The 23390-nt window shown below is 41.6% G+C and overlaps 1 protein-coding gene across 2 annotated transcripts in view; it reads right to left on the bottom strand.

Moving 5' to 3' along the window:
• The window catches only part of DOCK11 (dedicator of cytokinesis 11), a 216527-nt gene that overhangs the window by 22137 nt on the left and 171000 nt on the right, over positions 1-23390 (bottom strand). For both annotated transcript variants that reach the window (XM_075187236.1, XM_075187237.1), the window contains 2 exons: positions 21973-22095; positions 13810-13923 (listed from right to left, as the gene is read on the bottom strand). In XM_075187236.1, the coding sequence (XP_075043337.1) occupies positions 13810-13923; positions 21973-22095 (237 nt within the window). The remainder of the gene's footprint in view (positions 1-13809; positions 13924-21972; positions 22096-23390) is intronic.

The following is a 23390-nucleotide window of genomic DNA, read 5'->3' as shown; positions in this document are numbered from 1 at the left end:
TGATGAAAATGATTCTCTGTATCAAGTTGAAAACTATAAACATGGAGGATTAAATGGAACAATAAGCATGCTGTTGAATGGAATGATGATGTATAGTTATAAAATGTCAATATGATTTGTTTTACAATCAGTAACAACTTATTTGCCATACAGTAAGGAAAAGCTGTGATGCCGTATGTAACGGAGAGGTTAATTCCTTATAGAAACCTGCAGTTATGATGATATATAGAAAGGAGCAGCTCTGATTACACATAGAAAAGAACAGCTGTAAATCCACAGTGATGCGCCATGGAATTCTGTGTAAACACTCAATGGTGATGCAACATTGCAAATTTTTCCTCACACCTCATAGAGGTCCGCAAGAAAATCCACAATACTGGTGTATCACAGTACCCAAAATATGTGCAGCCATACAATGGTGATGGCTGGCGGCAGATCACTTAGAAATAAATCAGCCCCACAGAGAGAGGAGCCGCTCTGATTTCATATGGAAAGGAACAGCTGTGATTCCATAACAGAAAAGGAGCAGCTGTGGTAATATACACAAAGAGCAACTGTGGTGGCATATAAGGGTCTATGCATCAATAAGATGCGGTAAAGCTATATATGCATTGCTGCAAACCGCAGTGATGCACATTTAGGTACCGCTAAGTTGCACCATGACGGGGCTACTCTGGAAGCCCCGGCGTAGTGACCCCTATGATGCAAACTTTTTTCTATTTACCTGCAGCTTAATGCTGCCGGTGATAGTAGGAAGTGCTGTGAGTACCGGATTCTGCAAAGTCAAAGAGGCCTCAGCAGAATCCCATAGGAAATTACAGATAACGCTATCCTGAGATGGCGTTAACTGTCTGCGCAATGCAAAGCTTATCAAAGTGTGATGCATTGCAGAACATCACAGTCCCCATAGTAATCTATGGGTACTGCGATGCTGAACGGTATTTGCCAAAACAGAGGAGATTTCACAGATAGGCAGTTAATGCATAGCAAATATACTTAAAAGCGTCAAAAATGTTTGATGCATAGACCCCATAGAAAGGTGCAATTTTTTTAGAAAACAGCAGTTGCAGTTTCATGCATGCTATGCTGTCAGATATGACCACTCCTGTCTCTCTAGTATACACCCCACCCTTACCCAGCCTCGAGCTGTCATTGTAAGCCAGACATGCCCTTACAAGTCTCTCTCCTGACAGGAGCTATGGGAATGCATATTTTCAAATACGAGATATTACATAGTCTCATAAGCACTGCACACACTCCAATGTATTATATCCACTGACTAAAGCAGAGCTCGCTCCTAGAAGGGCAGTGATGCAGCAATATAAGGATTAAAATCCCAGAAGGTTGCATGCCCCAGAGCTGCATTAGCTCACCGAATTCTCACATACCCCCCCCCCCCTCAGTGTATCACTGACACTGCAACGGCATGCAGTGCACACTATCATACTTGTGTTATCTCCGGCCTGACTAAATTGAACAAATTTGAGATATTCATTTACAGAAGGATAATACTTGCCAGATATTTCTGTAATGATCTTCAGATCTTGATTTAAACAAATACAACAGAACTAAAGCATACTTGCCAACTCTCCCGGAATGTCTGGGAGACTCCCGCATTTTGCGAGCGTCTCACGGACTCCCAGGAGAGTGTGGCAATGTCCCAGATCTGCCCACTTTACTAGGAAGTGCCCCACTTTCTAGTGAAGTGGGCAGAATAAGGTACCAAACGCCGCGATTTCCGGTGAATCGCGGCGTTTAGCCCCCCCGGGTTCAAAATTACGTGCATTTTGGAGCCCCGCCTCCATCACGCCCACCTCCCCTGGCAGGCTCCCGGAAACTAACTTTCTAAAGTTGGTACGTATGAACTAAAGGGGTGTCTTTTCACAAATAGCATTTACCTTTTAGGGTTTCTATGAATTGTATGACAAACTTGACTGCAAAATAAATACTTTATACACTTAATTAAACAAAATAACAACCATATGCAAAGTCACAATCATAATGTTTAGTCAAAATCTATTGTTTTTTTCCCAAACTCTTGATGTTTATTGCTGTTGTTCACAATAATTAAATATATTTATCTTACAAAGGGGTCTATGCATTAAAGTGCGATTAGTAAATAGCAGGTTTCTCTGTTTATTGGCCATGGCAGAATACATGAAGGGCTTCTGGCAAGAGAAATCAATGATTTCTCCTGCCATGACCCACTTAACGATTGTCTTCTCCATCTCCATAGATTACTATGGGAACTGTGAAGTTCTGCAATGCATGAAGCATTGAAAAGCTTTGCACTGCGCAGAAAGGCAACGCCGTCTCATGTCTTTTTCTATGGAATGCTGCTGAAGCCCCTACGGTTTCGCAGAAGTCGTTACAGTGGACGTGCTATGGCCATGCGCAGCATAGCAGTTCCTTTTTTAACCTGTAGCGCTAGGCTACTGGTAAACAGGAAAAAGACATCACAGAAAAGGGGTCACTTTGACGGGTCTTTCAGAGTAGCTCCGCCATGGTGTATTACAGTGGTGCTTAAATATGCATCGCTGCAATGGGACAATGTGAAGAAGTGGCGAATCCATGTGTCTACACAGTGTTTACAAGCGCTGTCCCCTCCCCCCGCCATTTTCAGAACACCCTTTCAATGCCACAAAGCAGTGGCAGGTGCACGTGGCACCTGTTTGCCAATGCACTGAATGGGTCACACCTTCCCACTTTTACCCCGCCAGACAAAGCTGTTCGAGGGCGGGACTGTAAATTGTAAAGCGCTACGGAATTTGCTGGCACTTTATAAATAAATGTTGATGATGATGATAATGACTGACCTGCCGAAATTGTGACAGTTTGGAAGCATGTATTAGCAGTTATAACCAGGGCCCTCTTAAGAACATCTTGGGCCCCCGGGCACAGCAGTGCACCGGGGCCCCTATATATACAAAAAAAAAAAAGATGATTATATATATGGGCCCTGCAGCCCAGGGGGGCCCTTCGGAGGCAGCAAAAAAAAAAAAGAAAAACCTGAAAAAAAAGAAGAAAATACTTACCTTGCGATCAGCTGGCGATCCGGCTCCCTCCCTGGTCTCCTCCTCCATACTGCGCTCCGCAATGGATGTCAGGCGGGCGTGATGACGTCACGCCCGACATGCACTGCAAGCGCGATGGAGGAGGAGACCAGGGAGGGAGCCGGATCGCCAGCGGATCGCAAGGTAAGTATTTTCTTCTTTTTTTTCAGGTTTTTGTTTGTTTTTTTGCTGCCTTTTTTGGGCTTTCTTATTTTGTATATACATACAGACTAGTCCATTGTTTCAGTCTTTTCAAAAGGATTGTTATTCACCAGAAAAGATCCACAGATAAAGCTCTTTGTTTATTACAGAGGATTAGATTGTGTATTTAAATGAAATGTATAATGTCTATGGATTGTGATATTATAGCCTTCAATCCCCACGCACATCAATGAGCCTCGGGTGCCCATGACCCTGTCCGGGTTCACCAGTTGTCCTTCCTTGGACCACTTTTGTTCGGTACTAACCAATGCATATCGGGAACACCCCACAAGACCTGCTGTTTTGGAGATGCTCTGACCCAGTCATCTAGCCATCACAATTTGGCCCTTGCCAAAGTCACTCAGATCCTTACACTTGCCCATTTTCCCTGCTTCCAAAACATCAACTTCAAGAACTGGCTGTTCACTTGTTGCCCAGTATATCCCACCACTTGACTGATGCCATTGTAATGATATAATCAATGTTATTCACTTCACTTGTCAGTGGTTTTAATGTTGTGGCTGATAGTAAATATGTGGATGACCTGTTAGAAATCTTTGAAGAAACCAGGAAAGACTTTTCAAATGCTTCAAATATCTCTAGTTATGTATATGCTGTGACAAAGTAGAGTTTATTGACCAAGCAGAAAAAAAAAACAAGTTCTTAGACAAGATTTACTATCATATAGGAAGTCTTCCTTCTAGCAGGAAGCTGTAGTTTCCTCTGATAGTATCAGTAAGGAAATGGGTGACAGACAAGTTTAAAAAGCTCATAAAACTACTGTAAGGTTATTACACTTTCTCTGCTTTATTCTAAAGTTTCAGGGCCTGAGTCATTAAGGAGAGCAAAGCAAAAAAAGGGAGTAACTTTGCACCTTTGCAAAACCATGATGCATTGGAGGGGGAGGTAAAAGCTATCAAGTATTTGTGTGCTACATGAAAAAACAGCCAGTATTTAACTTATGTGCCAAATAATTAACTAATTTGCACCCCTTGTATTGTAACATGGTTTTTCCCGAAGAACATTTATTCCTATTTTAGCCTTACTTTCCTTAATGACCCAGGCCCTCACTATCTACTCTTTCCATACTTGCCTACTCTAAAGGAATGCCCGAGAGGCACACGAATTTTGTAGGATCCTCCCAGACTCCTGGGAGAGCAGACACTCTCCCATATGCTGGATGGAAGTGGGTCTTAATGACGCAATTCACATCATAAGCCCAGTCGCACAATGCAGCCAATATTAACGGTTGGCATGGCTATAGTGACGTGATCGTGTCACCACACCCCACCCCCACACTTCACCTCACCCGTGGCATCTGCTGGAGGGTAGAAATGAAAAGTTGGCAAGTATGACTCTTTCAGGATCCTGTACACTTCCCAGAGAATAAGACGTGGTGAAATCCCATAAAATTGCATAAGATCAGATTTGTCCTCACAACCTATGAAAGGATAATCAAAAAGCACCATTTCTAAAACAGGTTTTACCAGACCAACTAGAAAAAAAAATCTTGTCTTACACGGGTTAGAAGGCTGAGATAAAAATAGGGGCAAGCATAGGATTTGAGAGTAGGGTATTCCAGAGGTAAAATGCAAAACCTGCATTTTACATAGCAAATACCTAACAACTGTCCTGACTTCAAGACTCTGTCCAGCCATCAAAAATAGGACAGATTTGTCCCGCAAGTGGGAATTTGGGAGGTTTGTCTTGTTTACTCCTGTCCCGAAGTCGGCTTTCCAAATGCTGGGAGTTATGATGGCGTGCATAGACACATGTGAGACTAAGCATGCTATAAAGGTATGATACTCTTTAACGGTATCATCATGTGGTGATGATGATGACTGGCATTGTAATGTTACAAGGTTTTGATTTTTGTTTTGTTTATAAATACAGAAATGTTATCAATGAACTCCATTAATACATTGCATTAAGGTGCAGTTAGTAGTGAGACCCCGTGTGGGCTCTCACCTCTATTAGCCAATACATTTCGGCTTTCTTATGCTTTGTCCAATCAGAGCAAAGCCACTCTGTATTGCTTAGTAATGTCAGGCAGCACCCTGCCATATGCATTGCTGGTTGTATAGTTCCAACTACTGTATAATAAACAGTAGTTTTGTGTAATTTGTAACTTTATTCGGAGTTCATGGGAAGAGTGACTATATAAACGTGGTGAACCTGACTCTAGGACCATCGCTTGTGTTGTCTGAGAACATAAGAAAGCCCTGGAGTACAGGAGGAAAGAGAAAATGAGGAAAAACTTGTATGTGAAGTGGTGAATTTCAATAAAACATTAGCAAGCAAGTAGTAAAGTGTAAACAAACTTATATATCTTTTGTATCTTTTATATATTTATTGTAGTCCTCCCTTATTTGTATTAAATAAACTTTTGCAATATTTGGAAATACACATTACAAAAGATAAATATTGGTAGCTATTAGACCTGCTCTGCTGAGTGCACTTTGGACAGAACATTTCCAACAAAGAGCTGCAAAGCAATAGTTGTTGTCCAGATAACAGGAATATTCCCATGAACTGTGTTCAGATTTTCTGTGCAATTTGTCCCTATGAACACTTTAAAAAAGGGAAGAAACCCAGTGATACTGAATGTTAAATGCAATTACTGTTGACATGTAGGGTCTGATTCACTAAGTAACATAAATGCCAATACATACATCGTATTTTGTGTAAAATTGCTCAGCGCATGCACAGAAACAGTCTATACACCAGTGAACAGAAGTATGTGCAATTCCTTTTCAAACTCAGAGGACACTTCTAACGACCAACGATTTGAAGTGCAGAACGGGGGAGGAAAGGGGCCAAGGGCAGGCTGGGCTGAGAGGCAGGGGGGCATCTGGCCACCCAGACCGGTCCCACAGTGGACTACTTTGGGCTGGGTCACCAGCATTTTTTTCCTTTTAAATGTTCCTAATAGCCGAGTCGAGTCTTGTTACGTCCATACGCCCCTTGCAGGGACTGGCTGGCAGCCCCTGGAAGTGGCGTATGGACGTAGTCAATTTAAGGGCATGTCGAGGTTAAGCGCATGCACATCCGTCCGATTCAAGCTCTGGGCATCTATCAGATATGTGATTTTTAACCGCATCACTTGCACCAGCTGCAGGGCAGATGTAAGTTCTGTCTGATAGCAATGAGGGTCGCATATGCATGCTATAACATGTGTTTGCAATTAAGAGCAACTGTAAAAATGTATCCTGCAGTGTACTGCATCTGTCTGCATACGTCAAGTGCCATATAGGCAGCGTGTAATAATACCTGTATTCGACTACAAACCTTTCCTCAGATCCGATTGTACTTGAATATGGGCATACTTGTGTGCAATTTTTGTCCAATTTAAAAAAACTAAATTGTGCTCACTTTGCGTTTCTTAATGAATCAGGCCCATAATGTGTAACCAGCGCTTTGACTAATGGTCAAGGGGAGGGGACAGTGGAGGACGTTGACCATTGCGTTTATTTCAGTGAAAGCGAGTAAATGGCGCACGCAGCTTCTAAACGATACTTCCGACTGCAAGCGTAAATGACAGTCAGTTCCACCCCTATAGCCATTTACATTCATTTATTGCTAAAAAAAAAAATCTAGTAAAAGCATGTGTTTTAATGCATGTTGGTAAACAACCTAATAGGGGCGGAGTGGATTTACATGTATGCAAAACAAATGGCTCAGAATCAGTTTTTTACTTGTGTGATCTGAGGATTCTTTGTATCTTTCCTGCTCCTTTTCCCCAACTTGTGGCTTTGGTAGCATCAGCGCAGTCTGTTTAGCGTCATCATTCAGTACCATAAAATATACTATAAATATTATAACCTATTATAAAATCTACTAAACAGGAGACCCTATTGCTTCCACGGTCACAAGGAAGGAGGAAGGGAAACTGCAACTGAGTATAAAAGATAGACATGGAAGACAAGGACAAAGATGTGGCATAAAAGAAACAGGAGACAAGGGTGATTAAACACCTACTATACACCATACTTGCCAACTCTCCCGGAATGTCCGGGAGACTCCAGCATTTTGGGTGAGTCTCACGGACTCCCGGGAGAGTATGGCAATCTCCCAAATTCTGCCTACAGTGGGTAGAATTTGGTCCTAATTGCCGCGATTCTCAGTGAATCGCAGCATTTGGCACCGCCTCCCGGTGTAAAATTAAGCGTTTGCGTCATTATGTCACAGGAGGCGGGTCCAAAATGATGCAATTTTTGGTGCCCCGTCCCCCTCACGCCAACCTTCTCCGGCAGGCTCCCGGAGGCCAACTTCAGAAAGTTGGTAAGCATGCTATACACAAACCCAGCAAATTATCATATTATAATACAGAATAACAATGTAATATTATTATACACAGAAAATACTATCTCTTATACCCTTCAAATGGTCAATATTAAGTCGTGCCCTCTGCACATGAGTTACAGGACAAATTCCTAGTCCAGGTACATAGCTATAGCCCTAGGCTATGTATATAGACATGTGTGAATCCATGTTATAACAAATGTGTGGACGGGGCTTAATAACGCAAAATTGCATTAGGCTCCGCCTCTACACTTCCAGGAGCGAGGGAGGACTCCCCGAAATTTGGGAGCCTCCCGGTAATTCCGGGAGAGTAGGCAGTTATGACTAAACCAGATCAGGAAATAAGCATAAGAGTTTTACTTTAAAAAGTGTGTCTGCTTCTCTGCAATAACATTTTACTTTAAAGTTTACTTAAGATTCAGTGTAAATAGGTCATGAGTCAGCTATATACAAAGACATAATATATTATCTGATAACTGTTTTGATCATTTGTGTCCAGCTGGATCTAAATGCAAATTATCAAAACAGTTTATTATTCATAGCTCTAAACCAAGCACACGCACAAGCAAAACAAGTACTCTGCTGTCTATGAACTATGTGTGTATCCCTCCAGCAAGAATGATACACATCCGATGATTGTTGTTTATATTTCCCCAAAGACAGGAAGCCCCTACTCTGGTTTCTGATCTCTCCTTAGAGTATGTGCTTAAAGGAGCAATCTCACATATAAGATTGTTGTTTTTTCTTTAAATAGCAAGTTAAGCATCTCTTACAGATGTATCTGATTTTTCTGCCCCTCTACAAATCATTATCTCCTTTTCAAAATCTCTCCGTAGACTGCAAAATGTGGCTGCCCAGTTACACAGGCTCACAGCCGTCAGCATGTCATGTCAAGCAGAGGAGGGGAGGAGGAAGTGGAGGATTGTACAGTACACAGAGCAGACACAGCTCAGAAGAGCATTACAAAGCCTCTCTGCTTACTACATCATGTGCCCTGTGACTGTGGTTGCCATGACAGCCCTTGATACTGTGCAGAATTATAAATCATTAACAGCTCGAAGAAACATACCAAAATAAAGGGTAAATACCAACATTTTTATTATAGTCTGCCAGTGATTTATTGTTTTAAAAAAATCCACATCTCAATTCTCCATGGATTGCTGCCACCCAACTGTGTAACATCAATGTTTCCCAATATGTGCTTACTGATAGAACGTACCATGCTCAGAGATGAAAAAGACATGATATAAATTACATTAAAGGATAGTGTAGGTCTTGCCCAGCACATTACTGGAATCAATATAACTGTGATAAAACTAATCAAGGTTATATTGTGCAAGAAAGGTGGTAACCTAATGAGTCACTTGGATTTCATTTTTACAATGCTTTAGAATTAGAAGGATTGGTTTTCAGATAAGTATTTCAATAATCTAAGCAACAAAACAAATAAAGGAGGTGTACTTTCCCTTAAGCCCTTATAACATTTGTTTTATTGTTTTCTGGTATGAGTTATAAAAATAGTTGAGCAAACAATAAAATATTCTGCGACAACTGTGGTTCTGTGACACAAAGAACACTGTGGAGAACATTATTTATTTTTGAAATGGTTCCCTCTTACAATGTACATAGTAACCGCTGCTGATCCCCATTGGCTGCTGAACTAGATAACTAAATGTCTGTCTGTCTGTGTGTCTGTGTGTGTGTGTGTGTGTATATTAGGGAATTTAGACTGTAAGCTCCAGTGGGGCAGGGACTGATGTGAATGAGTTCTCTGTACAGCGCTGCGGAATCAGTGGCGCTATATAAATAAATGGTGATGATGATGATAGTAGTATAGATGTGTTCAGCAGTGATGAGTTACAGGGTTCAGCGATGACCAGAGGTATTCAGCAGTGACCAGCGGTATTCAGCAGTGAGCAGAGGTATTCAGCAGTGACCAGAGGTATTCAGCAGTCACCAGCGGTATTCAGCAGTGACCAGCGGTATTCAGCAGTGAGCAGAGGTATTCAGCAGTCACCAGCGGTATTCAGCAGTGACCAGAGGTATTCAGCAGTCACCAGAGGTATTCGGCAGTCACCAGCGGTATTCGGCAGTCACCAGCGGTATTCGGCAGTCACCAGCGGTATTCGGCAGTCACCAGAGGTATTCGGCAGTCACCAGAGGTATTCGGCAGTCAGCAGAGGTATTCAGCAGAGACCAGAGGTATTCAGCAGAGACCAGAGGTATTCAGCAGAGACCAGCGGTATTTAGCAGTGACCAGAGGTATTCAGCAGTGACCAGGGGTATTCAGCAGTGACCTGTGGTATTCAGCAGTGACCAGAGGTATTCAGCAGAACCAGAGGTATTCAGCAGTGACCAATGGTATTCAGCAGAGACCAGAGGTATTCAGCAGTGACCAGAGGTATTCAGCAGAACCAGAGGTATTCAGCAGTGACCAGAGGTATTCAGCAGTGACCAGAGGTATTCAGCGGTGACCTGTGGTATTCAGCAAAGAGTAGCGGCTGCGAATGAAAGAGCCCAGTAATGTCCCTCTTGCTTACCTTATCTGTGTGCTTAAGCAGGACAGCATAGCATGAATAAATGAATAAAAAAGTTTTAGGTAGGAGGTTGCACTTTTTATGTGACGCTTACACATTTGCACAGTGCGCATCTTCAGACATTTCAATCTCTGCAAACCTACCTAGATGCATTTTATGAAGGTGTCTTCCAAGAGCAAAGAGGAGGTGTTCACCTCAATAGTCTCAGGGAAGACTATATAGGCTCAACAGTACACAGCCAAGGTATGTAATGAGAGATGGGGTGCCCAGGAGGTGCCCAGGCATGGCTCTGGGCACCTCCTGGGCAATTCCTGGGCACCGCTGGTCAATGCTGAATACCTCTGGTCACTGCTGAATACCTCTGGTCATCGCTGAACCCTGTAACTCATCACTGCTGAACACATCTATACTACTATAATCATCCTCACCATTTATTTATATAGCACCACTGATTCCGCAGCGCTGTACAGGAGGGGGCCTGGATCCACCAACATCTTTAGAGGCTGCTCTAAGATGGCACCTCAGGCTTTATTGCAGTCTGTACTACCATTTATATATAGTGACAGCTTGGAAGCAGCTAAAATAAACATGTCAGCTAGGTCTGTCAAACATCATCTCAGGAAGCTCTTACCAATTTCTTCTGTCATGAACTAGCACATTAGGAGGAATTAATAGAATATATGTAAGAGGTGCTAATGCATGTACAAACTGCTTTGAAAAATATCCTAATTATGTCACTGTCTGATATCACTAGTGATCAAAGACAACAATATATTTCACTACAAAGTCCATTTAAGGTTGGGTGCACACTACAGGTTTTGCAGCCGACTATTGTATCAATCACCCGAAAAACGACAGTTCTGCCCAATATTGCATTAGTGTGTACACTTACACAATGAACAATAATCGGTTCAAAGCACTGGTCGTCGTTTGATTTGATTGTTCAGCCATAGAACATTGTCCTTCAAATCCTGCAGTGTGTATGCACTCACAATCAGGATCTCCATAGAGTTTACAGAGTCATGATCTTTTCAGTTATGACAGATGAAGAGCACAGATCTGGACAAAAATCGTGTAAAATGGTGTAAGTGTGTACTCATGAATCGTCATGCTGATCGGGACTGTCAGTCGTTGATAAAAACGTTACAGATATTGCCTCGGGAGAAATTTTCTGTAGTGTGTAACCAGCTTAAGAGAGATAATATTGTGTACATTTGTTCATGTTCTCTTCCTTCATCAGATTTGCCTTAGATAAACATGATTTACCTCAGCTTACACTGCCCACAATGCACCTTGCTCACCCTGCCCCTTCTACATGAAGAAGCCTGTCCCAGATACAGTCATGGCCAAAATTTTTGAGAATGACACAAATATTGGTTTTCACAAAGTTTACTGCTTCAGTGTTTTTAGACCTTTTTGTCAGATGTTGCTATGGTATATTGAAGTAAAATTACAAGCATTTCATAAGTGTTAAAGGCTTTTATTGACAATTACATTAAGTTTATGCAGCATCAATATTTGCAGTGTTGACCCTTCAATCAACTTCTCGGCCGCATACTGACTGATGGCCGCCCATTCTTGCTTGGAGTTTGTCAGAATTTGTGGGTTTTTGTTTGTCCACAAGTTCTCAATGGGATTAAGATCTGGGGAGTTTCCTGGCCATAGGCCCAAAATTTCAATGTTTTGATCCCCGAGCCACTTAATTATCACTTTTGCCTTATGGCAAGGTGCTCCATCATGTTGGAAAAGGCATTGTTTGTCACCAAACTGTTCTTGGATGGCTGGAAGAAGTTGCTCATGGAGGATGTTTTGGTACCATTCTTTATTCATGGCTGTGTTCTTTGGAAAAATTGTGAGTGATCCCACTCCCACCAGTGCAGAGCTTGCTCAGGAATGGCAGGAGGCAGGTGTGAGTGCATCTGCACATACAGTGAGGCGAAGACTTTTGGAGGATGCCAATGTCTGCAACCCGCAAGTGTTTAAACACTTAACCTAAGGGGTCCACACATTGCAGCTTTAACTTAACAGAGATGTAAGTCGCAATGACATGACACTGAAGTGCCGGAGAGCTGTGTCTTCGGAATCAGTTCCTGTCAGCATGCCGGTGCCATCGGACATCTGGACCTTCGCTTTCAGGTAAGTCTGTTTTTATTGCATTAGTTTTTGTAGTCAATCAGATGTTTTTGATAGGTATGAATGTTGTCGGAATTCTCGGCACCGTTAAACTGTACCCAACCCTGTCCAACACACTCAGGACTTTGCCCCACTTCCCGTTGCAGGCACCCTTGGTTTAACTCCAGATTAGCCTAGTGTTTATGAATTTACACGACTGTCGGCCAATAGTGGATTTCAGAGTGACAGGTCTCATTCAACTTGTCTGCCTACTGCTGATCTTGTCCCACTGTCTTTATCATGATCCACGTTAACTGTCTGTGGCTGTCAGTTTCAGCGGAGGCACCATTGGTGCGGACTGCGCCCCACTCTCTCCTCAGCCAAAGAGACTGCTGTTAATGGTGTGAGCTGCGGCCCCTCACTCCCCAGCCAAAGAGACTGCTGGTAATGGTGCGGGTTGCGCCACCTCTCTCCCCGGCCTAAGAGACTGTTGATAATGGTGCAAGCTGCGTCCACCTATCTCACCGGCCAAAGAGACTGAGAGTGTCTAGTCTGTCCTGGAGCTGACCTGGAGCAATGAGCAATGAAAGTGACAGGTTCAGCCGATAGTTATGTCAGATGATGAGCACAGATCTGCCGGTAATAGACTATACTGTGTACACATATATCAGAATGCTGAACGGGCCATTTTTTTTTTGTCTGTTGTTGCTAAATTGTTAATCGTTACCTTTTCCTGTAGTGTGTACCTAGCCTTACTCAGTCCCACACTAAATTCAATATTCAACCTCACTTAAAAAGTAATCATTTAGCTATATTGATTACTATTCTTTTGCATTACATTGTTATATTGCATTTCAATTTGTTAGAGAAAAATAGAGCCACGTAAGTCCCTGTATCATTATGGCGCAATCTAGGGCTCTGTAAATTATCAGTATATTGCAGACCTCTGCACCATAGTAAACCCAACGATGCCTATTGTTCCCATCTGTTCGTTCTGTCTCTCATTACCGGCTCCCTTTAGAATGTAAGCTCAAGGGCAAGGTCCCCATGTCTGCCAACTATCCGTCCTCCTCTCTGTCCCTGAGACAGAGAGATGCAGATCAAGAGACACTAAGTCAAACAGGCGCAGCTATAGAAACATCAGAGAGGCAGCTTATAGCAAAATCAAAAATAGGTCACACCAGCAACCTACTGACAGAAGTAACAAAAATAAAAAAGGAGATATGCTGACAAGCGCCAATCAAACAGGAAACCTTAATGATAAGAGAAACATATGTCCATGAAAAGCAAAAAAATAATAATGAAAATAATAAGAAGCCATATGGCACCTTTTAAGTAAAAGATAATAATAACTCGGCTGCTGCAGGCTCTCGTTGGAGAGAGCGCTTCGTGTCAGGCATCAGCAGCAAGGAACTGTAAAGAACACTGTGCATGGGTATGTCACAGAAAGTACAGTACCATTTAGAACTGAAATCTACTTGCAACACTGCTACTGACATATCATCGGGGATAATGCAGTCCCTACTGTGAAATATAATAAGTCATCTCAGTTCTGTGTCCTATATAAAAGCCGAAAATAAATGAATTTCTCCACAGTGACTTACCTGCCCATAAAAGGCTACCCTGAAATAAGTTCCTAGTAACCGTTTCCCAGAATGCATGACTTCCAGGATCTTTGTGTACGCATTGTGGAGGGTCCTGTACAGCTGTGTGAGTTTCTAAAAATAAATTAAGACATTTAGAAACTGGATGACATAATCTGCAATAATCTCAGAGAGCAATAAATGACCTTGATTCATTTGCATGGTGTGCAGACAGTAAGAGATACAATACATTGTTTTAAATACAGTATTTTGCTCAATTTAGCTCTGGTTTCCAATTAAAAAAAGACCATATGTCGTAAAAGGAGAAAATGTATTTTCAATGAGCATAAGTAAATATAAATAACATAATTATTCATATAAGGCTCACACTAAACTGTCCAATTATCAGCTGCAAACAATCAGGCAAGATGCATGTTCTGTGACATATCATCATCACCATTTATTTATATAGCGCCACTGATTCCGCAGCGCTGTACATAGAACTCATTCACATCAGTCCCTGCCCCACTGGAGCTTACAATCTAAAATTCCCTAACATACACATACACACAGAGAGAGAGAGAGACTAGGGTCAATTTGGTAGCAGCCAATTAACCTACCAGTATGTTTTTGGAGTGTGGGAGGAAACCGGAGCACCCGGAGGAAACCCACGCAAACACGGGAAGAACATACAAACTCCACACAGATAAGGCCATGGTTGGGAATTGAACTCATGACCCCAGCGCTGTGAGGCAGAAGTGCTAACCACTTAGCCACCGTGCTGCCCACATATGGAAAAATATGATTCTACCTACACTGACTGTTTCTACTACATATTTCTCATGACACACATGGGGGTAAATGTATCAAGCTGAGAGTTTTCTGCGGGTTTGAATAGTGGAGAAGTTGCCTATAGCAACCAATCGCATTCTAGCTATCATATTGTAGAACGTACTAAATAAATGATGCCTAGAATCTGATTGGTTGCTTTAGGCAACATCTCCATTTTTTAAACCCCCAACCCCATGGTTTTCCTGACAAATGACATCAGTTGACTTTAATAGGAGATCAGATTTGAAGCATAATGTGTGCAGCACAAGAATAAGAAGTGAAGACGTTAACTGCATTACAAGTAATAAGTTGCATGTCGAGACAAAATATGGCGTGTATCGGCATTTATGTGCCTTAATGAATCAGAGTCATTATATTTAGACTAGATTTTGCTAAGCGTAATAAATTTGGCAACAGATCTGGTTTGTAACTTTTATATCTTGTGCCCAGATTATATACAAATTTGTCAAGGACTGCTCTTACTGTAAATGCCTGCAGAGCTCATCCTAATGTCGCTGAATCGAGAAGCTGCTGCACGGGCATTTGTACTTTGCTCTGGCTTTGAGTACATATAGCTATAGAGCAACTCTGTGAGGCACTGAGGGAAACTTGCAGGTATAATATGCAGCTGGAACTGCTCATAGCTTTCTGCTTTTTCTAATGCCAAAAAAGGCTTCTCCTCTCCAACTACAGTGAAACAAGGGACTGAGTTAAAATAAACAAAACAATCAATTAATTAAGATAAACATATCACATTTCCGCATTATAAGCATATATGAGCTTTTTAGGTCTTCTATTTTTTATTTGATTACTGTAATGTTTTTATTATAATATGCTTACAATGCCACAAATGAGATCACATTGTTAATAGCTGAGCAGCATGTTTTACTAATCACCAGTGTTATATAAGAACCCTGACTGCATGGACTACTCACAGGAACCCTTGGGGAAGATGAAACACATTGAGATATTAACAATGCTGACAAAAAGCAAAAATCGCAGAGGGCACTCTTTTGCAACAAACAGGCTCCTGTACTGGCAATCTGAATGGCAACCCAGAGACCACTTTCCAGCAGTCACAATTACGCCACAACTACATGGAAGTTGTTCTAGTATTGCCTTTACTAACATTAATTAAAGCTATTTTTTACCAAAAACACTATATCAGCTGGTTTTCTTGAAAACCAGAGATGGACCACATGAGAATTGGCAAACCATTCCGGTGACCCATTAGCCGCTAAAGCCCAGATCACATTTTCATTAAAACACATAACATTTACCGCATTGATGGGTCCCAAAACCTGCATTACCTTTAATAACTAATGTACACACACAATCTTCTGACAGGGTGGGACAGACAAAATTGATAGTGTCGCCATCCTTGTCGTCACTTTCATGGCACTTTAAGACGTTTGTTGGAAAATATATATATGTATATTATTCACATCATTGTAGCTTTACTGCATAGGGCTGGCAAATTTTACCCGGGGGGCAAGACTTGACTCAGCCTATTAGAAACATTTTAAACATACTTCCCAACTCTCCCTAAATATCAGGGAGACTCCCTGAAATAGGGGTGATCTCCCTCACTCCCTGAAGAGCCTGGCATTCTCCATGATGCTGAGCCAGTACAAGACGTGGTTGGCTTTGCCATCTGTGGCATGGTGACACAGTTCAGAAATTGTGTCCTATGTCCATGTATTGATGCCTATGGAGGTGGCCATTTTCATGGAGACCAAGATTTAATCAAAGACTGACAGGTAAGACAACATGACTTCAGTAATGGAGACAGAAATGTAAAAGAGACTTCAGTCTCTAGAGATTTATTAGCTGATTTTCTTTAACGCATAGTTGCCTACTCTCCCGGAATGTCCGGGAGACTCCCGCATTTCTGGAAGATCTCTGGGAGAGCAGGGCAACCTCCCGGTTCTCGCACCCGCAATAGATAAGTTGCGGGGGCGGGGCTTACTGACGCAAATATCGCATCATCTTAGCCCCACCCCCTGCAGTAATTGGCCAAAATTGTGACAATCGTTTAGGGGGCGGGGACAAAATGATGTGATTGGTCAAGCCCCACCCCCGCACACTCATATCCCTCAGGATCTCCCTGAAGCCAACGAGGAAAAGTTGGCAAGTATGTTTTTAAAGGATCAAAATGCAGGTGGAATAGTGACCCAGCCTTCTATGGGACCGGCCCTGCCTAGGTTGCCTCTGCCCAAAACCTATATTTTGTGATTTTTTTAACTTAACCCATTTGGCTTTTTAAAAGGGTCTCGGCAATCTTTGTCACTCATTTTGTTTTTACTAAAATCAGAACTGTATAGCGGAATGGAGATATAAACAAGCGCTATTGGGAGTGAGGATGCGAAGGTGGAGGTGGTGGTGGTCAGGTCTGTCACCCCCAAAGGCCATGCACCCTAGGCTGCAGCCTAGCTAGCCTATTGGATAATCAGGCACTGATTCTAATACTACAATTAGGATTATAATTATAATTAATCACTGACATCTTTATTCTATGTTATCTCATTGTCTCATCTATTTTATTTTTACGTTATTTTACTTTATTTTTATACCACAACAATTAAGAGAGAGGGTCTGATTCATTAAGGGTCTTAACCTAAGAAACTTCTTATTTCAGTCTCCTGGACAAAACCATGTTACAATGCAAAGGGTGCAAATTAGCATTCTGTTTTGCACATAAGTTAAATACTGACTATTTTTTCATGTAGCACACAAATATCAACTTTAAATGTAAGTGTACAAATAAGCTATCAAGTATTTGTGTGCTACATGAAAAAACAGTCAGTATTTAACCTATGTGCAAAACAGAAGACTAATTTGCACCCCTTGCATTGTAACATGGTTTTGTCCAGGAGACTGAAATAATAAGTTTCTTAAGTTAAGATCCCTAATGATTCAGGCCCAGAATCCACATTTAATCTCCGCTGTGAAGAGTTTTACCTGCTTCCACATAAGTTCCTGTGGCACATCCTGCCTGCTCGGGGAACTCTGTCATAGCAGAATTGAGCAATATGTGGGCATCTACATTACTTGACTTCTTAAGAAAAAGATTGCTCAGAACAGGTACACCTTTCCATCAAGAGAGAGAAATCAGGTTTCCAGGATGCCATTGACCCGTTACAACCACATAACTGCAATTACTCATTAAATCACACAATAAAGTGATAAAGAGATAACAATAAGTACAAAGAACTCCCAGTAGGTAACAATGACCGTGAGGGACATTCCCTGCACCCTCTACAAGACTTCTTTAGAATGAATGTGTCATAACTGGAACAACGGCAGTAATAAGCTCTTCTTTGTAGTGTAATGTGCACACATTCAGTGATTTCAACAACAAAATTGGCTTGCTAACTAAACAGTAACCTTTTTTTGACTTACTATGAGTAAGAGGTTAATGCAGGGTGTAGTTATCAACAGTAATTCAATTAAATTATATTGTATCTGTCTTAAAATATTAAAACTGTGCCTGCAGCTTAATGCCTCCTACCACTGGTGTATAAATAAATGTTTTTACTAGCAGTCGTAGCCCTAGGACAACACGTGTAAACAAGGAGTGACAATAGAGACCATTTAATACTTCCTATGTTACTATACCCACTCGTTTGTATTGTTGGGTTTGAAGAGTTTAGTATTTTTGTTACTGCACAGTTTTTCGGACGCTGCCTACTCCATTTGTTTTTTTCACTCAACGTAAGAATATCACAGCACAAATCTCCATAACACTGCTATGGACTGTCCTTCATTAAGTTTCCCGAAAGCAAGTTCAATCTCTCGTTAACCACGGCATGTCAAACGTCTTCACATCTGACATGCAGGATTACTGGCATCTGGACTTGTGTAAAATATGGGCAAGCATGCTAACGACCATTTAATAGCTAATTACATTAGTTAACCACTCACAAACGCAGTTTACTCAAGAACACGATTCCTTCTCTGCTCTGAGACAAATATATCAATACATACTACTTACATGCAGATCATAGCAAACATCCTAGATGTGAGTTTTACAACCACAAACAATCCACATGCTGCTATATTTATATCACACAAGCATCATAAGTTCTTATATATGTAGCACAAGCAAGTCTCTATAACATAACTATATGTATATCACAGCACAGTCTCCATGACATCACTGTATCATACTTGCCTACTTTCACTGTTGTCCTCCGGGAGATTCCGGAGGCGGGATATGGTGGTAGGGCAGGGCGGGGTGAATTGCGCTATTTGACCCCGCCCACGCAACATTCTTTTGTAGGGAGCGGAGCCAAAATGACACGATTCACCGCCAATGGTGTCATTAAGGCTCCCGGCCGCCAGGCTGCGGGAGAATTGTCTGCTTTCCCGAGAGTCCGGGAGACTCTGTTCTTTTATTATCTAATAGACAGCTTGACTGAATTGGCAGGGGCCTGTCCCAAACAGAAATGTTTTAATTTCCTTTCTTATTTTTCAAATGGCTGTAATGGAATGTCAGTCACAGCCACAACACTTTCAGGTCATTGAAAGTGTTGGTTTACACAGCATAAAGTAGAAACCATACTTACCAACTGCCGGAAACTTGTTTCCGGGAGAGGGGGCGTGACTGGAGGGCGGGAGGGGACGGGGCAAGGTCAATTGCGTCATTTTGGCTCCGCTCCCCGCGAAACCGTAATTCACATCGCGGGGCGGGGCCAAAATTACGCGATTGGCCTCGTCCCTCCCCCTCCCGCCCTCCAAAATGGCCTGATTCACCGAGAATCGCGTCAAATGACGCGATTCTCGGTGAGATTGGGATGCGGGAGAAATGCCAGCTTGCCCGGGAGCCTGGGAGACTGACCCGAATTTCGGGAGTCTCCCGGACTTTCCGGGAAAGTTGGCATGTATGGTAGAAACACCATATGACACTCACGCAGATCTATTGCTGGCAATTGTAGTTGAATGACACAGCAAAGATATTGTAAGTGATCTCCCAACAATTCATCAAATCAATAACTGCAGTAAAGAAAAGAGACGCACATTCACTTCTCACTTCCCAGAAAACACTGCAATGGCTGCTGTACTGTACACTGTGTTAAAGTCACTCTATGTAAACAGCTCTGCACATGTTTTTAAGCAAAACAAACAGATGCTGGCTCTTGACCTAAACCAAATTAAGCTCTTTATTCAGTTAACTGCCCAGAAGGTTTCAAACAGAATAATTTACACTATCTATTTAGCTGACAAAAAACACAAAGTACAGCATGTGAAAGTAGATATCGGGGTTTGCAATGGTGTGGGATTGCAATGTAGAAAGGAAAAGAAGGCAGATAGACCAACATATGCAATACATTTTGTACAAGACAGAGGCTAAATTCCTTTAGATACTTTGTCCCTGATTCATTAAGGAAAGTAAAGCAAAAAAAAAGGAGTAACTTTGCACCTTGGCAAAACCATGTTGCATTGGAGGGGGAGGTAAAAGCTATCAAGTATTTGTGTGCTACATAAAAAAACAGCCACTATTTATCTTATGTGCAAAAGAATAAGCTATTCTGTACCCCTTGCATTCTAACATAGTATGTTCAGGAGAAAATGTACTCATTTGTTTGCCTTAATGAATCAGGCCCTTTAGTTTGGGTTTACTAAGGGATTGATTTAAAGAAGTCCTTAATTTTCACAGGCTTGGCAGACCCAAGTCCATCTCTATCCAATCTAATCAGGAAAAAAAGACAGAGGCAGATTCTTAAGATAAGTATTTCCACTTTAATATGCTTTAGTATATTGTATGTGTGAATATATAAACGTGTGTATACCATAGTTGACTACTCTCCCGGAATGGTCGGGAGACTCCAGAATGTCTAGGGGTTCTGCCTGACCCCCAGGAGAACAGTGTCACCTCTTGCATTTTTCCCCGTCATCCTAGCCCTGCCCTGTATTACCCCATCATTCGCAGCGTTTGAGCTTCAGGGCCTGGGGAAGTCAAATGATACGATCTGCGGGACCAGGATCTCCCCCCTGGGATCTGCAAGAGGAGAGATCCTAAAAGTTGGCTGATGTATATGATGTATACATAGCAATATTTTCATTCCTTCTTTCATAAAGGAGACAGTGATTTATGGCATGGAGTATGGACAAACTGATTAGGTCCCTGTTGCTCAAAGCACATTATCTATATGAGGCATAATTTATGTCAAATTATTGCTCTCAAAGCATCAATGCATATACAGGTTAATTCATAGTACAACAGATCACTTAAGTATGTAGAGAGCTATCTACTCAGTTCCAAATTCTGGATAACCACTTAATTTGGTGATAAATAGACCAATTTGTGGGAAGCAATAGCAGACTAACAGGAAACACCAGGGTGAGGGGACTAGAAATCTGAATGGTGAGTAGAAAGGGAACTAGAGTAGTGAGGGGACTGGAAATCTGAATGGTGAGTAGAAAGGGGACTAGAGTAGTGAGGGGACTGGAAATCTGAATGGTGAGTAGAAAGGGGACTAGAGTAGTGAGGGGACTGGAAATCTGGATCGAGAGCAGAATAAGGGTTGGTGAAATGAGTAAAATGGGGCTCAGATGATTCTAATTATTCTACAGATACTCATATTTAGGGCTCATATCCACTGGTGTTTTTTAAATGTGTTTTTTGGAATGTAATCCATATCGAATGTGAATGTCTTTATATACATTTTTAGTAGAGCTAAACACCAGTTGATACAAGGCTTTAGTGTAAATATACCGTTGGAAAGTGGCTTTTGATTGTTGGTAGTTGTTCACTTGTAGATGAATTCTTATTCACCACAAAAATATTTATTTTTACGGGAAAAGAAGCCACGCACTCAGGAGTAATTAGGCGTAGACATCTTTATGGCAGCTTAATGAAGCAAACACTGGCTATCCCCGGGGAGAGACCCAGACTAAAGCACTAGAATGAGTAGTGGGGGATTTTAGAAAGGACCTTTAAAGTGGAAACACCCTTTAGGGGGTATGTGACTAAAATAGAAATGCAAAAATTTATTTTCACAATATAGTGATGAAAAATAAAATTTTAATACTAGTCAGTACAAATGCATCAATTGTATAAATGCACTATATTTCCATATGTGAGATCCATGGTGTGACCAGCTAGCCTCTAAATACAATCAGTGGCTATGAATGCAGAAGCCATGTCAACAGTAAGCATATGTTGCCCTCAGAATGCACCCAAATTGGTGCATGCCAAAGTAAAGTCTTATCCCAAACTGCATGATTAAACCACCCCAGAGACATAACGATCTCGTCAAGAATACCACACATAATGTTGGCAGTGCAAGAAAAAAAATATATAACAAAAGGCAAATATAGTGCGATACAGTAATATTTTTTTTTACAAACCTCAAATTCTCGCCTCTTTTCATAAATTGGGATAAGCAGCTTTGAGACTTCAGATATGGTTTCATATCTCTCCGCTTTCCACAAGCCGTCCACACACTGCTCCAGTAACTCCACCAACACCTCCTGATGGACACAGAAAGGGCACCAGTGAAAACTACTATTGAGAACAATTATGACTAACATTTATTTCTATAGCGCCAGCATATTCCATAGCGCTTTACAATTGGGAAAAATATAGTAATAAAACAATACAGGGTAGGAGGGCCCTGTCTACAAGCTTATAATCTATAGGACAATAGGAGTTTGATACACAAGGTTAAGTGCTACATTTTGCATATTGGTCCGGGCCAGATTGTAGAGGTAGTAAGTGCTTAGGGCGCTATATGATCCAGTCACACAGTAATGTTGGTCAGGAGTCAGAGGGTTGATTGAGTAGAAGAACACAATACACTCTGCTCCAAATTATAGACTACAAACCTCCTGATTGACCACTAATAATATGTACAAAGTTGCATATTGCAGTTGTATGACACATATGTACAGTAAGCAATTAACTTGTTTATAACAACTGACAGCAAGGCAGTGTTCTTTAACAATGTAACTTATTCAGTAACTTGTACAGAGTTCCTGAGATCCTTCACACCTTACTTATATGAAACATGGAAGTCACTGTGATCACTTAAAAGCAAAAGGTTTAGGCCAGTGTTTCTTAACTCCAGTCCTCACACCTCCCTAACAGTGCAGGTTTTCAGGATTTCTTTAATCATGCACTGGTGCAGTGTTGGCTAACCTGTGACACTCAAGGTGTTGTGAAACTACAAGTCCCCAGCATGCTTTGCCAATATATAGCAGGTTATTGCTGTAAGGGTATGCTGGGACTTGTAGTTTCACAACACCTGGAGTGTCACAGGTTAGCCAACACTGCACTAGTGAGTTATTTGGCTGGGTCAGTAATTATCCCACCTGCTTCCACAGACAGAAATCCTGAAAACATGATCTGTGGAGGAGGTGTGAGGACTGGAGTTAAGAAACACTATTATAGGCAGAATGATTTTATCAGGTCACAAACCTCTACGGCAGGGTTTCCCAAACCCAGTCCTCAGGGCTCCCTAACAGTGCAGGTTTTCCATATCTCCTTGCTGGAGCATAGGTGTATTCATTACTGACTGACACATTGTAACAGATCCACAGGTGGTCCTAATTATGTCATATGTGATCCGGAAAACCTGCACTGTTAGGGAGCCCTGAGGACTGGGTTTGGGAAACCCTGCTCTACGGTGACTTCTAATACCTGTAACACCATAAGGTGCGTTATTACTCATAGTACATGTTTACCTACTGAACCTCAAGTGATGATATAAAGAGTCACTGATATAATTTATGCAAATACCTATATTTATTAACATCACTTGTGTATT

The sequence above is a fragment of the Mixophyes fleayi genome, chromosome 9, assembly GCF_038048845.1.
Source record: "Mixophyes fleayi isolate aMixFle1 chromosome 9, aMixFle1.hap1, whole genome shotgun sequence".
In the NCBI taxonomy this organism is placed as follows: Eukaryota; Metazoa; Chordata; class Amphibia; order Anura; family Limnodynastidae; genus Mixophyes; species Mixophyes fleayi.
The sequence above is the reverse complement of the archived record's forward strand: the minus strand, read 5'-3'. Positions and strand labels throughout refer to the sequence as shown.